Genomic DNA, 17,943 nt, shown 5'->3' with positions numbered 1-17,943 from the left:
CATTTCATACCATGATTATCATTCCATTTTGTGACAAAAGACATATCATTGTCAGACTCTAGATGGCCTGGAAATAAGAAAACATAACCCAGTTTAGTTTTGTGGGTCACAGTGATGTGCCTGGAGGTGGCTAAATGGACTAGGACAGCAACACTGTAACCTGAGACTAGGTAGAACCGTGAGTTGGATAGGCTGGTAACTTAGGCGATTGTACTGAACACTGCCACACTCAAAGAGAGACGTAGGTGGGAGCCTTACGCCCCCATCCCACCTTTACTTCTGAACTGTGCTTGTACAGGTACATATGGCCTCTGTCCACTCTGGTGACAGGACACCTCAGCCTTATCCTTAATCATCTTTTTTTTTTTTTCTTTTTTTCTTAAAGCACCTGAGATCTGGGTAGAGGAGACCATAGGTGTCAGGGGACATGGAGGGAGAGAACAGCTCTATGCCAATGATCAAGTTTGCATTTATTTTCAATTTAGAGTGACCATTCACCCACAACTTGACCAAACAAATGTTATTTTCAGTTTTCATTATTATTACTGCCAGTGCTTGTTTAATTTTCACACATTTTTATCAGAACTTTTACTTCTCAGTCCTTCTTGTATTCACTCATTCAACAAATGTTTATCAGGCACCTATTTTGTGCTAAAGACTGTTTTTGGTATCTTAAGAATAGCATGGAGAGGGGCGCCTGGGTGGCTTAGTCGGTTAAGCGTCCGACTTTCGCTTAGGTCATGATCTCGCGGTTCGTGGGTTCAAGCCCCGCGTCGGGCTCTGTGCTGACTGCCGGCTCAGAGCCTGGAGCCTATTTCAGAGTCTGTGTCTCCCTCTCTCTCTCTGACCCTCCCTTGCTCACGCTCGCTCTCTCTCCTAGAAATAAAAAAAAAAAAAGAATAGCATGGAGAATAATGGGCATAATTCCATGGGGGATGTAGGCAATAAATAAACATGTGCTGGTGGTAAGGTACTCTGAATAAACTACATAAGTATATGGCATAGATGCTGGGAGGCATTAGGTTAGATAGATTGGTCCAGAAAAGAACTCTCTAAGACATATGAGCAGAGAGCTGAAAAAAAGGGAAGAGGTGTGCCATTGGATTAGTTAGGGAAGCAGTGTTCCAGTGGAACTTCAAACATGAAGATTCTGGAGTGTGTTAGGTGAAGAAGAGAGAGATAGAAGATGAGGTCTAGAAGGCTGTCAATGTCCAGAGTTAGTTGAATGTTATAGGCCAAGATAAGGATTTAGAATTTATTTAAAATGTCTTAGAAAACCATTGGTCAATAGTTGGCAGAACAGAGAAGAGATCTGATTAAATTTTAACGGGATCAATCTGACTTCTGTGTGGAGAATAGATTTTAAAAGTACATTTAAGAAGATAAGGAATAATATATGATTGAGTAATGCCACTTCTAGGTATATGCTCAAAAGAAATGAATGCATATTTCCATGCAAAATTTATATGTGAATATTTATAGCCACATTATTCATAATAATCATGAGTGGAAATAAACCAAATGTGGACCAAGTGATAAATGAAAAATGTGGTATGCTCACACAAGGGAATATTATTTGACAAATAAAAGGAAATGAAATACTGTTATAACATAGATAAATCTTTAAACATTATGCTAAGTGAAGAAGGCAGTCAGTCACAAAGTACCATACATTGTATGATTCCACTTAAGTGAAATTTTCAGAATGAATAACTGTACATAGACAGAAATTAGGTTAGTGGTTACCTAGGGCAATAGGTCATGAGAACTTTGGGAGATTATCGCAAAGGAGAACTGTTTGCTTCTGAGGTAATGGAAGTGTTCTAAAATTGTTTGTGCATAGCTCTGTTACTATACTACAAGCCATTGCGTTCATACACTTTAAATTAGTGAATTATATTGTTTATAAATTCTATCCCAATAAAGCTATTTTTTAAAAAAGGGAGTTAGTGGTGGTGGCTTAGTTAGTTAGTGGCAGCAGTGAAATTGCTAAGAAGTGAGTGAAATNCCACTCTGGAAAACAGTATGGAGTTTCCTCAAAAAGTTAAAAACAGTACTACCATACAATCCAGCAATTACACTATTAGGTATTTACCCAAAAGATACGAAAATACTAATTTGAAGGGATACAAGCACCCTGATGTTTATAGCAGCATTATCAACATTAGCTAAATTATGGAAAGAGCTGTCCATCAACTGATGATTGGATAAAAAGTTGTGGTATATATACAAATCTTGCCATTTGTAATGATGTGGATGGAGCTACAGAGTATTATCCTAAACAAAATAAATCAGTCAGAGAAAGACAAATACTAGATGATTTCATTCATATATGGAATTTAAGAAACAAAATGAATGAATATAAGGGTGAATAAAAGAGGCAAACCAAGAAGCAGGCTTTTAACTATAGAGAACAAACTGATGGTTACTGAAGGGGACATGGACAAGGGATGGGTTAAACAGGCGATGGATGTTAAGGAGAGCACTTGTGATCAGCACTGGGTATTGTATGCAAGTGATGAATCATTAAATTCTACACCTGGACAAAAAGATTTACAAAAAATAGCACAAGGTTTTTGACCACCTTATGTATGTCAAACACTGCTTAGGAGTTATGTAAAATGGTGCTTGAGGATTGACCATTGGGTTTGACCATTAGCCATGACTGCATCAAGTAACGCTTCCATATAGTGTCGGGGGCTAAAGCCTTTTGTGTTTAAGAGAGAATAGGAGGTTAGGATGTGGGATGTGTAGACAGTGATTATACATAATTCTTTCCAGAAGTTTTGCTTTAAAGGTAAGCAGGGTGCTAGAACTAAAGAGGGATGGGAGGTCAAAGTAGTTTAAGATTATTATTCATATAGAATCTTTATATTAGTAACATTGAATTATTAAAGAAGAAAAAATGATGCAGAAGAGATAAGTGCAGTCAGTGAAACCTTATGTGAGAGCAGAGGGTGTTGCCCTTCTAAAAGGACAGTCATCTGTTCTAGCACTTGGACTTGCAGATTTAGGCTTGGCAGTAAACAGGAGCAAGCAAGTGATACATTCAACATGGCAGTAGGCAAAATACTCTTCTGATTGTGTACATCTTCTCTGCTAAGTGTAGAAGTGTAATGATAAGCAAAGAGGAAAAATGTGGAGATGGAAATCTGAGGAAGGCAAGCAAGGTGCAAAAGTTTCCTGATGGATGGAGATTGATTTGAGTAGGAAATGTTGCAGGATTGCAGCAAAGCACAGAGAATCTACTTGTAGTGTGATGCGAGTTTATAGAGTTAAAATGAGAATGGGCAGCTTATTTGAGGGGGTTCTTTCTAGAGATGTTCATCTATTTGCATGTTAGGAGTGAAATAGGGGAAAGTTGGATTTATCCTGTGTATTATTGGTAGGGATGCTATAAAAAGTATTGCAGATTGGGTTGCTTACACGGAGCAATTTATTTTCTCACTGATTTTAGAAGTCCAAAATCAGTGTGTTTGCAGACCTAATTTCATTCTGAGGTCTTTGTGGCATATAGATGACTGCCTCCTCTGTCTTCACATGGTCTTTCTTCTGATTGTGTCCTCATCACCTCTTCTTACAAGGGTGATTTGGATTAGCGACAATGCATATGATCTCATTTCACCTTAATTACCTTTCTAAAGACTGCATATCCAAAGTCAGTCATATTCTAAAATCCTGAGAATTAGGACTTCACATAAAAATTTTGGAGAATGGGTGTGGCAAAATTCAGCCCATAACAACCAGTGCTGGAGTTTTAAAAACTTAAAAATATTTGAGTAAGAATGGGAGTATACAAGAGATATGAAATCTTGTTCTCATATAACTTACTATTTAATAAGGAGGGACAGATAATAAACAAACTTAAAAACTAATTTTTTTATATGTTTGGAGGTAGTAGGTGCAAAGAGGAAAGAATAAATGCGTTAAGAAATCCAGAGTGACTAAGTTGTGCATGTTATTTTAGAAGGGTTGGTAGCGAAGCTCACCAAGATTTGAAATGTGAGCAGGAGGCAAGATCTGAAGGAAATAAAGGCAGGGAGCCATGACCAACCACATCAGTGAACTGAGAAAATGGCATATGCATACACCCAGAGGCAAGGAATCTGTAAGGAACAGCCTGAGACCCAAGTCACTACCATAGAGAAAACAATGGTAGGAAAAGGGCCAGAAAGGTAGTAATCAGGAAAGCAAATGATTGGTACATAAACATTTTTTTTTCTTGAAAAAAATATATGTAATTTACACAGAATGAAATGCACAAATCTTGTGTATAGTTCAACAACTTTTGACAATTGCAAAATCCTGTGTAATTCATCTCCATCAGAAACTCTACTAAATATATTTGGGATTATTGACTATAAAATATTGTAATTTATAATACTCATACTTAGTAATATTACATATATTTGTGATGTTCATCTTGTCCCCCAACCCACCAAATACACACATATTGAATATACACTGTTTCTGGAAAGGTGGGCAGAGAATTCTCACTCTTTTTTTCTCGTTCTTTCGATGATGTTCATGAGGATAATAATTTTACTGTTACTACTACTACTCAGTAATATATACTGAGCCCCTCCTAAGTTCCAGGCACTCTTATAAGAGTTTTGCATATATTAATTAATTCAATATTCATCATAGCCTGTGAGGCAGCTATTATTGTTCATATTTTCTGAATAGAAAAACAGAGGCACAGAAGATTTAAGTAACTTGGATTAAGCCATACAATTAGTGAGTGTTGGAACTCAGATTCAACTCATGGCATTGTAACTCTGCAATATATAATTTTAGATCTTAATGCTAGGTTGCCTCCTAATAGTCAAATTTTATGTTATGAATATTCAAACTTTCCTTAGTTTAAATGCAAGTAAGGGCCTTTTTTTTTTTTTTGCTTTTATTCCATTTTTTTCCATACACTCATTCTTTTAATATTAACTTTGCTTCTTTGTCTCATGGTATCTCTTCCAATGTGATGTGATTTTTATAGTGGATCCTTTGGTTTAAGCTATTGGTGGATTCCCCCAGGTCATTTTAATTTTTGACCTTCATTCATACAAAGATCAGTCTTCCTGTCAGTCATACCTGTGGCTAATGCAGTGTATTTTCTTTTCAGTGCTTACACATTAGATTTATTAGTCTATAAACCAAATTTTGCAAATTTGTCCTGTGAACAGCTCACAGAAGCTCCTGCATAGCTATTTAATTTTTTTTTTTATTTACTTTTGAGAGACAGAGGGAGACAGAGCATCAGTTGGGGAGGGGCAGAGAGGAGACAGAATCTGAAGCAGGATCCAGGCTCCAAGCTGTCAGCACAGAACATGATGCAGGGCTCAAACTCACAAACCGTGAGATCATGACCTGAGATGTAGTCGGATGCTTAACCAACTGAGTCACCCAGGCGCCCCTTCCTGCAGAGCTATTTGAAACATTTGAGGTACGTTGGTGCCTGAGCCTTCTGGGAGCACTATCAGCAGCTTTACACTAGCTCCCAGGATGCTTTGGCAGCCTCACATATAGCCTCACAAAATAGAATGAATAAATTTGCACCTATTATGTAATTTTCTACAAAATAAAATAAATGAGTACAGATAAAAATATGTCTAATAGCAACTAAACTAGACTCTCCGTGGAAGTGATAACCTCTGAATTTTAAAACAAAAAACTCATTCTCTTTATTTAAAAACATATTTACTGAACTCCTAAGCTTCTTTATCTAGATTGTTTTATATTTGAAATCTATTTTTTTTTAATTTTTTTAATGCTTTATTTCTAGAGGAGAGAGAGAGACAGCGCGAGCAGGGGAGGGTCAGAGAGAGAGGGAGTCACAGACTGAAACAGGCTCCAGGCTCCGAGCTGGCAGTCAGCACAGAGCCCGACGCGGGGCTCGAACCCACGAACCGCGAGATCATGACCCAAGCGAAAGTCGGACGCTTAACCGACTAAGCCACCCAGGCGTCCCTGAAATCTATTTTTGATAAAGATAGGAAGATGGTGCATATCTTCAAAATAAATCCTGTAATGTGTCATCGAATATCTGATTGATATCATGATTGGGGGGCAAGAAGGAAAAGAAAGGCAATCTGGCTAGCAAGATGGTACTCCGTGGCTTTCTCATAAAAGTATTCCTACCTAGGGAAGTACTTGTAAAGAGAGAAATAAGGGTGCTCAAAAGATACTGAAACCATTAGGAAAGAGGCTGTATTTTCAGATAGAAGAGCCTGTAGTTTATGCAAGTTGGTCATACTCCACATTGGTTTGGCAAGATGGATATTGCAGAACTTGGATTTGGTTTGAGACACCGAGAAATGTTTGCAAATAAATAGAGGCTTACTGGAATAAAAACATAATACAGATGCTGATTCTCTTAAATAAACCTGGGCCACCAACTGTGCTTGTGTTGGTTAGTGTTACTGTGTATATTGTACCATCCTTCTGCTCCATCATTTGTTCTCATGAAGAGTATTGGATTGCAGTGTATGAGATTACTATTAGGCAAGTGCCAGCAGATAGAACTCAATGAATGATAAAATTTAGTGTATTTTCAAGGTGGAGGTAGGTCTTTTCAAGGCAGAGATAGAATTCAAAACTTGAAATATAAATAAACAAAAAAAAATGAAACAGCAACTTAGTTTTATTACTTAAAATAGTGAGACTAGGGGCACCTAAGTGGCTCAGTCAGTTAAGTGTCTGACTTCAGCTCAAATCATGATCTCGTGGTTCATGAGTGCAAGCCCCACATCTGGCTCTGTGCTGACAGCTCAGAGCCTGGAGCCTGCTTCGGATTCTGTGCCTCCTGCTCTCTCTGTTCCTCCCCTACTCACACTCTGCCTCTCTCTTTCTTTCTCTCTCTCTCTGTCTCAAAAATAAATAAAGATTAAAAATTTTTTTTTTTAATTGTGAGACTAGACTTCTCTCAGTGCTAATGACTTGACATATAACTCATTCAGGCTATGAAATTAGAATAATTTGAGTAATGCTTGAAGTGGCAATAAGATATGATTTTGACTTTCTATTATAGTTAAAATTTATATTAAATTCTGAATCACATTAACACTTAGGCTCTTATTAGGAAATGTCTTATCTTAGACATTTCAATACTTAAAATTAAGTGACTTCAGATTTTTTATTATAATATTTTTAATATTTTCTTTTAAGAATGTTCTCATTCTTGATCTTCTTAAGCCTTTACAATATTTTGTCAGGTGAATAGGACAGGAAATATGTTATAAATAAAGACAATGAAGCACAGAGAGGCAAAATTCTGACCCCAAGTCATCATTTCATTTTGTGACAGAGCCAGGGATGGTGCTTTTATGCCTTTAATTATATAGATCTTTCTATAACATGTAAGATCTTTATGATAGGATCTTTTATTTTAAGATATTCCTGTCTTAAATCTGGGGATGGCTATTTGGTAACCATCAGGGCTATGCATACTTTTCTATGGGACTTTTTTCTACAATAAACTGAAGGGAACTACTTCATCATAGGATCAAAGAAACACAGAACTTCATTATAGGACCAAAGAAACACAGAATATTGGATAGCTTGAATTGTTTCATACCTTAGTTTCAGTAAAGCATGCATGCACAATGTAACAGGAAATAGGCATCGGGGAATTCTCCACTTGTTATCAGGTGTAGGGGCTAAGTTCCAATGTTTAGTTATAATCGTTACAGGAAAATGAAGTTCAAATGAAATCGGATAATTAGCATGACATTTTTTTCAAGATGAATCATAAGCAAACAGATAAACCCCACATATCGTGTGTTCTGCAGATTTGCACATTTTACACCTTTTTAAAATATATGCTGCATGAGTGTAAGTTTAATGTAGATATTGAATATAGACTCTGTTATTTTTTCAACTGTCATTTTATGGAAATTTTGAATTCCTGGCTAGTCTGGATAGGTTGTTACAGGCAGTAGCCTTTGTATTGCTTTATGATGCAAAGCCAGCTGCCATTAATTTAAAAAGCTTCTGCCTCAGCAAATTGCACTTTGATGTTTTTATTTTGAGACAGATATTTATGAAACATTCCAAGTACCTTTCTATTTTGTAGCTGTTCTTCCCAAATATCTTTCAAAACTATATTACTTATTCACTTCAAAAATTTTAAATTTCAGCTGATATTATTTCAAATGTAGCAAATGGCATGAGCATATTTTTGGCTTGTTCTACTTACTGTTTTTGACTTAACTGTCAATTTATCGTAAATGAACTAACCAGGTCATTATTGCTTTTGCTGTGTCAATAAAACAAATATGTTTGTGGTATTAGTTCACTTATTTTGAATATCTCTCAATAATTAATTGTACACATATCTGTATGCCTTTTAGAATTTGTGCTTTAGTTTTTTGAAGTCACTTTAATATGTTGTCTCACCTCTCAAAGGTTTTTTGAATATATGCTACCCATTCTAAAATACACATTTGTTGTGGATAATTTCTCTGCAGACCAGATGGAGTTTTTAAGGCTAAGTAACTGATGACTTATTTCATGCAATGGGCTGTTTTGAGAATTTGAGAATTCTTATTTTGTTTTATATGTTAATATTAATAATTATCTGTCTTGCAAGAGGCTTTACAAACATTATTGTGGCTAGTCCTCATAGCATATCTAAGGTTTGGCATTGTTATTCTCATTTTATAGATGAGAAAACAGGCTTTTTTTTTAAATGGGTCCCCTAGATAGGAGGTGAATAGACACAGGCCGATCTGTGTGCAAAGGTTAATTCTCAGCTACTCTGATTTATTGTATCCAAGGATAATTTCTGTTTCAGCAGTATTGGCTCCTCAAAAGTGCTAAATCAGGGTAAATTCAAGGATGATCTATTTGATAACCTTTTGCTCTACAGAATATCATGATAGGGCTTTTTAAGAAAAGAGTACAACCTAAAGAAATCAAATAGTTGTCAAGCACCCAACAGAGTAGTGACAGATCTAGGATTAGCTGTCAGAATTTTAGCCACCTGGCTTGCTTACAGTTCTCACTTATCTAGGCTTTTCATTCTGAATTTGAAGGTCAAGTGCTGATATATATGGGAATATTAAATAAATCATACATTTCATGTTTTATCTCCATTAGGCAAAAAAACCCACTATACAATAATGACATTTCTTTTCCTTCTTTTTTAATGCAGTGGGATGCATCCAGCTTTCTTGGAGCTCACTCCTGTGGCTTGGATTTATCTCTGTAGCATCTGTCTTCGATCTATGAGTTAACTAGAAATCAAGGGAAGACATGAGGAGGTTTGTTTACTGCAAGGTGGTTCTAGCCACTTCACTGATGTGGGTTCTCGTTGATGTCTTCTTACTCCTGTACTTCAGTGAATGTAACAAATGCGATGACAAGAAGGAGAGGTCCCTGCTACCTGCACTCAGGGGTAAGTGCTTACGAAGCATATGTTGCTTATAGAGATGAGAGCTGTGGTGATTCTTGACAAAACGTGAAACTTTGAAATAGGGATTTTTTAAGCTATTGAGTTAGCAGACCATTTTGGCAGAACTATTAATGCACATTTAACCAGGGGAAAGTTGCTTTGCTTTCTCAGCCTCAGGTTTCTTGTTGGGAGAAATAAGAAGCATTTGCTAACCCCTAAGGTACCTCCCAATTCTCATAATACCAGTGTCCTATGACTGTAAGGAAAGAATAATTTCCTGAACATTCAATTGGACAGAATTTAAAATTTAGGCTTCTAGAAGCAAAAGCCCTTGGAGGCTAAGCACATAACATACAATGGGAAAAATACTTAAGTAAGATGGTGGGGATAGCAAATTCAAGGACACATGACACCCCTCCAGACTTCCAGAAGCAATAATCAAAGAGACAAACAAAGAACTTTTTAAACAAAACCCATGTTGATGGCCAGATTCAGATTCAACACCAGATTGTTGCCTTGTGTTAAATGCAAAAGATAATGTCAAGTACAGGATATTGTCACTTTAATTCACCATTTCCCTCTTTAGGGATCAGTTTCATTGACAGAATAAGAGTGAATGCTAAAGACACATACACATACCGATCTTTATACATGGTGGTTTATTAAGTCTAGTCATAGGGATTAATTTTCTGCAGTTACTGCAAGTATTTTTCTCTATGCTCTTTGTTGACTTCTAGATCTATTAAAATATTTCCATAATATTCCTAATATAGGAGGACTTCTAAATATACTTAAGATGCTTGAAATTAGTGTTATTACCATTGAATTAAATAGTATTTTTCTTGAAATTAAGTTTACAATAATTCTTTGCTTAGCAAAAGTTTTCTATATAAATATGACAAAAAGTAAGCTTTCCATTCCTTTTGAAATGTTTATACCTGTTGGGGCGCCTGGGTGGCTCAGTCGGATAAGTGTCCAACTTCGGCTCAGGTCACCATCTCATGGTTCATGAGTTCGAGCTCCACATTGGGCTCTGTGCTGACAGCTCAGAGCCTAGAGCCTGTTTTAGTTTCTGTGTGTGGGTCTCTCTCTGCCCATCCCTAGCTTGCACTCTGTCAGTTTCACAAAAATAATTAAAACATTAAAAAATTAAAAAACAATGTGCCTTTTGGAAAAGTGAATCTAAATGATTGACTTGAGATTTGCATTTGTTTAGTGGATGTAGTCTGCTTTTAATGTTAGATATTTTTGAAGCTATTTATTAATCAAATTATGTTAATAAACAGAATTTTATTGATAGCTGTCGGTTCTATAAGGCTTGGGAAACACAGAAGAGCATTTTCCAAAAATTAGTTTTTGTGAAAAGAGTATTTTGGACTTTTTTTTTTTTTTGCTTCAGATTGTAGTAGTGCTCTTACTCAGTTGGAGATATTCTTACGATCTTCCTCTTTGTGAAATGAGTTTCTTTCACTGCATTTTTTGCCTGTAACAAAAAATTGAAAGTACTTTGGAAGTGACTGAGCCTCTTCCCATTTAGGTAGTTTATATGCATATTTTATGCCTTTATCCTAGAATTATTCAAAGAGGAGAACTTTATGAGTCTATTGGTTTTTGATAAATGAACATGGGGATTGATATGCTGATCTTTGGTTAAAATCCAGAAAAAAAAAATCTGCCTTCTCTGCTTCTTTGTTAACTCAGTTGAGCTGCTGCTTGGCTGAAAGTGGAAATGTGGTTTGATGGATCTCATCAGTTTGGAATGATCACTTTGTCATCTGTTGAATAGAGACATCTAGATTGGTCCAAAAAATGTCATAATCTGATTCAGCAAAATGAATGCAGCTTGTTCTGCAAGTACCAAAAAAGTACAGCTTTGCTGATTTAAGTCCTTAATGCTCAGTCTTAAATCTCAAAATGTGAGATTTAATGATGCAAGGCAAAATAGTAATTTTTCCTTCTACTTAAGTTGTAAAATTAAACTATATTCTCCTTATTTTTAAGACTTATTTAATGTTGTACATTAATATTTGTCTTGAATAAATGGAACTAGACTATAGGGTTTTAATTTTATTTTCTATTGTTACTTATTTCAGAATATTACTTTATTTAGGAACTGTGCCACATATTTAAAATAGTAACTAATTTACAGGCAGATGATGCTGTACAAAGTGTGTCTGAAAATTTCATGTTCTGCACATGTTAGAAACAGTCTTTTTGACTTAAAAATGTTGATCCTTTTAGACTTCTGTGTCTCCATTATTTAAAAAGAAAGGGTTTATACTAGGTGGTTTCTCAAATCCCTTTCAGTGCTAAATTTTAAACTGTCTTAAAGTACCCAATATTAGCCTACACTATGAATTAGCTTTTAAGATACATGTATTCATTTATCAATACATCAATTATTTAAGTGCCTATTGGGTTAACACTTTTTACACCTTAAACTTATATAATGTTTTTTGTCAATTATATCTCAAAGAAGAAGGAAAGAAAGTGAAAAGAAAAGAACTTAGCCTAGTGATGGACAAAGGAAGACAAATTTCAAGCATCAGGACTTTGAGTTCACAGTTGGTACAGATTGCCACAGAGTTAACAGTCCAGGTTTTGTTCACCAACTTGGTCCTCATCTCCACCCCCTTGAACCAGCTGTATGACTTTGGCAACTCCCTTCACAAAATCTTTGTGTTCTCACTTCAGATGAGAACCTTAGAGGTAATAAATCTGCTTCACAGGCTTGCCTTGAGAATTAAATAGGATAATATGCATAAACCCTAGAGTGGAATATTGGTTCATGATAACCCTTTATCAACATCTGCTAAATGTTGTGAAGGTGCATGAAAAGTCTGAATGATGCTGTAACAGACTTTGTTAGTCAGGGTGAGTCAGGTCCACAGTGGGGCATGTGTGTGTGTGGATAGCAGTTATTTTGTCTGTAGCCCCAAAGGAGGAAGTGACTCAAATAAAATATTTGTTAAGTGTCTACTACACACTAAGATCTTGTGCTATAAAGGAACTGAGGTCCCTACTATCTAGGACTTATAGTCAATAATAAAGTAAATCTCTCTCTCTCTCTCTTTCTCTCTCTCTGTAAAAACATAATTTAGAAATGATTACAAAGCATGATGTGTGTAATGGATATTAGGATGAGGAAGAGGGATGCTGTCAGTAGAGAAAATGTGTTTAGACTATTAGATAACATTTCACAGAGGCTGTAGCATTTAAGCTGAGTCTAAACTATACAAGTAGGAAATAACTAATTAGAGAAGAAGGTACTCAAATTTTTATGAAATAATAGAGTTACAGGATAATTCTGAATGAGAATAATATAGAGCTCTTATAAGATTAGAGTATTTAAGACTGTAGTATTGGTACAAGGGGTCACAATGGATACACAAATTGCCTAATGGAACAGCATAGGCTCTAGAAGTAGACTTAAAGCATGTTTGGACATTCAGAATGTGACAGGAGCACTGCAGATCAATGGGGAAGAGAAAGGTTCTTCAATAAATGGATCTGAAAATAAAATGGAAATTGATGTGGAAAGCATGAAATCAGATGCCTAACTCATATCATAAACCAAGATAAACTTTGGATTTATTAATGTCAACAATAAAACTAAAACTTTTAGAAGAAAAAATTTTAGACAAAAGACTTTGAATTAAGGGAGAATTCTAAAGACACTATAGAAATAACATTGACCATAAGGGAAAATATTGATAAATTAACTATATTAAAATTGAGAAAGTTGTTTCATTCAAATGTTCCTTAAAAGAGAAGGTACAAGCTATAAGTGTTAAAAGAGCATGCAACTGAGAAATTATTAACTGTATGTATGTATATACACATGTGTATATATGTATATGTATACACATGTGTACATATATATGTATACACATATATATATGTCCTATTATTAATAAGAAAAGTACAAATAACCCAATAGGAAAAAAATGAGTGACAGCCATGAATAGATACTGGTTAGAAAAGGAAACACATATAGACAAAAGAACTTATTAAGAAATATTTAACATCAATCGTGATCAGGGAAACACAGATCAAAGCTACAATGACATATTAATATCCATCCAATTGGCAAAAATTAAAAAGGCTGATAATACCAATTGTTAGAGGTTATGCAGCTCCACATTTTTATAATATCCTTAGATAAAAGTTTATTATATCTGAAATCTGAACATTCATATGTAACCCATCAATTATAATCATATACTCAAGAAAGTTTCTTCCACAGAGACAAAGATTTCATAATACTCCTGTTCATAAAAGTAAAAGCTGAAAATAACCCGTGGAATCATCAATGGAAAAGCTGATGAATGAATTGTGATATATCAATATAAGAGAATAGTATATATAGTATATATATTTGAAAATGAATCTGTGAATGAATTTTGATAATACAATACTTTTATCCCCCAAAATGATAAATAACATGATACAATTTGAAAAGCTGTAAAATTTGAAAAATTGAATTTGGTGAATATCTAGAAATGTAATGAGACCATATAAAGCAAGCAAGTTTAATTATGATAATAGGATTTTGGATGTTTATTGTCATGTGTTGGGTGAGACAGGGTCATGTGATGGGGATGAACATTTTGACTGAATGTGGGGCATCAGTAGTGTCCTAGATTTTTTTTTTTTTGATGGGGGTTTGATGTGTTTATTACATTATATGGTTAGCAAATGAATAAGAGCCACTGAATGGATTTAAAAATTGGGAAGCCAATGAATGGGCTCTGTCATCCCAAGACAGAACAGATATTATCACCTTTGTGTTATGGAAAGATCACTATGGATTCAATGTGGAGAATGGATAGAAAAAGTGAAAGTCTCGTTAGGTTGGGTAGGAAGATGTGGTAGTGTCCCATCAATTCTGTGTAGGCAGTGATGCCTACTTACAGCAGAGGAATGGTAGTGAGGTGTGATGGAAGTGTGTAAAATGAAGAGGTATTTGAGATATGGGAGCTGGTTGCATGACTGGCTCTGGAAGATGTAGGATATGGGACGGTCAAGGACAAGTCTTGGGTTTCTTGAAGGCATTGTTTGGCCCAGTTTCCTGAGAGGGAAAAATGTAGGAGGAGCTCATTTGAGAATGGACAGGAGCTTTAGATATGTTGAATTTGAGACACCTGTTAGGCAACTAAATGGAATTGTTTAGTAGAAAGCTGGCTACATTATTAAACTCCAAATATCAAACCATCACTTTTATGGAAATCTTTTTTCTAAAATGGATTACATTCTTCTTTATTAAATGAATAATATGAAATACTATTGAATCTTTGTTACTGAGTCAGCATTATCATTTTTGAACATCAATTATTGAATGATGTTTTTTAAAAAAGATTATTTCAGGGACTCTATGCGAGCATGTAGACCTGTTCCAATATTAAATCCATGTAAATCTTTTTTCTTTTCTGTTTTCTAAATGATTGCTTTTGGTGATATAAGTACTTGTTAGGGGAGCATGTTAACTTTTTCTGCCACTCTGGGGACACCTGGAACTAAAATGTGCTCAAGAATGTTTCGAACTCCTAACTGGTATGGAATACTAATTAGCGGTACTTCCAAGTTGGAAAAATTAGATGTTTGAGACAATAGACATTTAAAAGGACCAGTGCTGCTGCAGTGCACCTAGACACATTGTGGACAAATTTGAGGTTGTGTGGCACGTTTGCTTGAGGTCTCTACCATAGTGGGTCCTACTCCTGGCTGCCCTACTAAGGGCCTATATCTGAGGGCAAGTTAATTCATTTCTCTGGGCCTCAGTTGCCATCTGTAAAATGAGATGAATATGAGTCATGATTTTAAAAATCATGCTGATCTTCAAATGAATGATTATATGTTTATAGCTCTTCCCCCCACCCAACCCCCGCATGGAACTATGGCACATGAACTCTTTTACTATCTAGCTTTTGGTCAGTCTCTAAATAATGTGTGGTCCAAGAGGAGAAGTAGTGATATGGAGGTGACATATGGATGGATTTTTGCTTAGAAAACCAAGAGGGGTTCTTATCATCACAGAGAACAGGAAAGATATAAAGTTACGATATTCAGATGGGGGGAATCTACCTTTCTTTACCGATCTTGGATCTTGAACATATTATACATACTGAGGGAATAAAGTGAAATTTACTTTAAAAGGGAGGAAGTTTCTAAGAAAAAAATTGCTGCCTGTATGTAAACAAAGATAAGTACATGAGCTAATGGTCACAATAACAGTAATTATAAGCTGTTAACTATTCTACATTAGTTACAAATGTTAACTCTTTAATTTTTTTCCAAAATATCTGTGAAGTAGGCATTCTTCTTTTCCATATGAAGAAAGTAAGGCAGGTAAGTGTATGGGAAAAACAGTCCTGTGTTTTCCTTTACTCACACATACCTTATAACTAACAGTTCCAGATATGTGGACTTTTTGTCCACACCAAGAGATTGTCTACCTTAGTTGAGGGTCCTGTAATTCTGATACTGTCTACTGGAGTTAGCATCAAATCTCACAAGATAAGAGCTCAGTCCCATAATACTGGTCCCACTTCAGACACGAATCTCAAGTCCCAGACTGTCATCTGTCCTTTTGACCCACCAGCTATGAGTTGGGGTTTCTAGGACTCCCTTTTTAAGTTTGATAATTTGCTAGAATGTCTCTCAGAAATCAGAGGAATGGCAACTTACATTTACTGGTTTATTATAAAAAAATATAATAAAGGGCATGAGCGAACGGCCAGATGAAGAGATGTATCTACATAGGGTGAATAAAGTTCAGAAGGGTCCCAAAGGAATGTGCTTCTGTTCCCATTGGATTTGGTGTGTGTCACCCCCTGTTAGGTCAGTGTGTTTACCAACCCAGAAGCTCTCTGAACTCCATATTCTTGAGATTTTTATGGAGGCTACATCTCATAGAAATTATCAATTATTAACTCAATCTCTAGCCTCTCTCCTCTTCCTAGAGGATAGAAGTGAGGCTGAAAGATCCAAACTTCTAATCATGGCTTGGTCTTTCTGGTGACCAGTCGCCAGCCAGGAGCCATTTAAGAGGCCACCAAGAGTTGTCTTATTAGAACAGAAGACACTTGGGGTGCGTGGGTGGTTCAGTTGGGTAAACGTCTGACTTTGGCTCAGGTCATGATCTTAGGTTCTGTGCTGACAGCTCAGAGTCTGTAGCCTGCTTCGGATTCTGAGTCACTCTCTCCTTCCCTCACCTGCTCAGGTTCTGTCTCTCTCAAAATAAATAAATGTTAAAAAAAAAAAAAAAAAGAGACTTCTTCCACACAGGAAATTGTAAGAGATTTAGGAGCTTTATATCAAAGACCAAATATTAGAACAAGAGATGCTCCTAGTGCTGTTATCATTTAGAAAAGTACAAGCTTTAGCGGAACTCTGTGTGTGTGTGTGTGTATTTTTACATAGTGAGTTTAAGGGTAAGTGCCAGAATTTTCACAACCAATAGAATAGGATTTGGTTATTAAGGTGTTGGTTATTAACACTTTTATTACATAAAGTACTTTGTTATCAATAAATGTCAGTTTATACTAGAGTTCAAGTACCATGCTTCGTTTGGATACCAGTGTGGACTACATATTCTGAAAACTTGAACTGACTGTTCTGTCTTTAGTCTCAGAGGCACTGGAAACCCTGCCAGGTCTCCCTGGCTAGTAGGCTGTATATATCCCAGTGAGGAAAATATTTCCTAGGGATCTTCTGTTTTCAGGTCATTTATAGAACACTGTCACCTTCTCTGGCATTTTAAGGTTTTACAAAGTTACTCTTAACCCTTTGTGTCCCTTAAAACCTTGTCACTGCTACTCTGAATTGGAAGAAATCAAGAAAATGAGTGGAATTGCTGACCAGTCACCCCAATTTGATACTTAACATGTTTGCCTTCATTCTGCCTGGAAGAATAACTGTTTTGTTTTGTTTTGTTTTGTTTTGTTTCTCATAAACCCAAGGACACAGATAGCCTCATTCTCTTGGAGTCCTAACAGCAGGCTAGTGCATCAGCCTTTTCTTTTATTTCTTTCTAGATGATCTCCTCATCACATTAACACCCAGCCATGTAATCATTTATTAAACAGTGAATGTTTGTTGATTTTGTGTGATTAATCCTTGGTGTTTTAGAGAAGAATTCCTGTGTGCAGGTGTAAGGGAAAACTGAAAACTGGTGGAGTCATGTTGAAACTAACACCAGATTTTCCTTTTTTCAGAATAAAAACATGGCTTCAACTTTTGGGAGCAGGATAGAAAAGAAGTGTGATTGATTGAAATGCATTGTCAGTATTGGAGTTACTCTGAATAAATTATGATGACTTCCAGAGCATTCAGGCAATAATATTTATAGTCATACAAAAAGTAGGGCATATCGACACGGTTTGAGTCAAGAACATGTATTTCCCAGATAATTTTCAATCAGATTTATAAATAGTTTTCAAAAATCAATAGGCTTTATAGAATTATGACCTTTGATATTTGCTTTGTCCTTCTATACTTTATCCATAATTTTCTCTGATCCCTCTGCCAGTCCGCATTGACACATCATTGTTATC

General features: G+C 35.8%; 1 protein-coding gene across 2 annotated transcripts in view; it reads left to right on the top strand.

Moving 5' to 3' along the window:
* GALNT13 (polypeptide N-acetylgalactosaminyltransferase 13) overlaps positions 1-17,943 on the top strand; it is a 528,727-nt gene that overhangs the window by 61,739 nt on the left and 449,045 nt on the right. For both annotated transcript variants that reach the window (XM_077767826.1, XM_077767828.1), the window contains exon 3: positions 9,149-9,391. In XM_077767826.1, the coding sequence (XP_077623952.1) occupies positions 9,250-9,391 (142 nt within the window). In that variant the 5' untranslated portion in view covers positions 9,149-9,249. The remainder of the gene's footprint in view (positions 1-9,148; positions 9,392-17,943) is intronic.

This window comes from Crocuta crocuta, unplaced genomic scaffold (genome assembly GCF_008692635.1).
Source record: "Crocuta crocuta isolate KB4526 unplaced genomic scaffold, BGI_CrCroc_1.0 scaffold154, whole genome shotgun sequence".
Classification (NCBI taxonomy): Eukaryota; Metazoa; Chordata; class Mammalia; order Carnivora; family Hyaenidae; genus Crocuta; species Crocuta crocuta.
The sequence above is the reverse complement of the archived record's forward strand: the minus strand, read 5'-3'. Positions and strand labels throughout refer to the sequence as shown.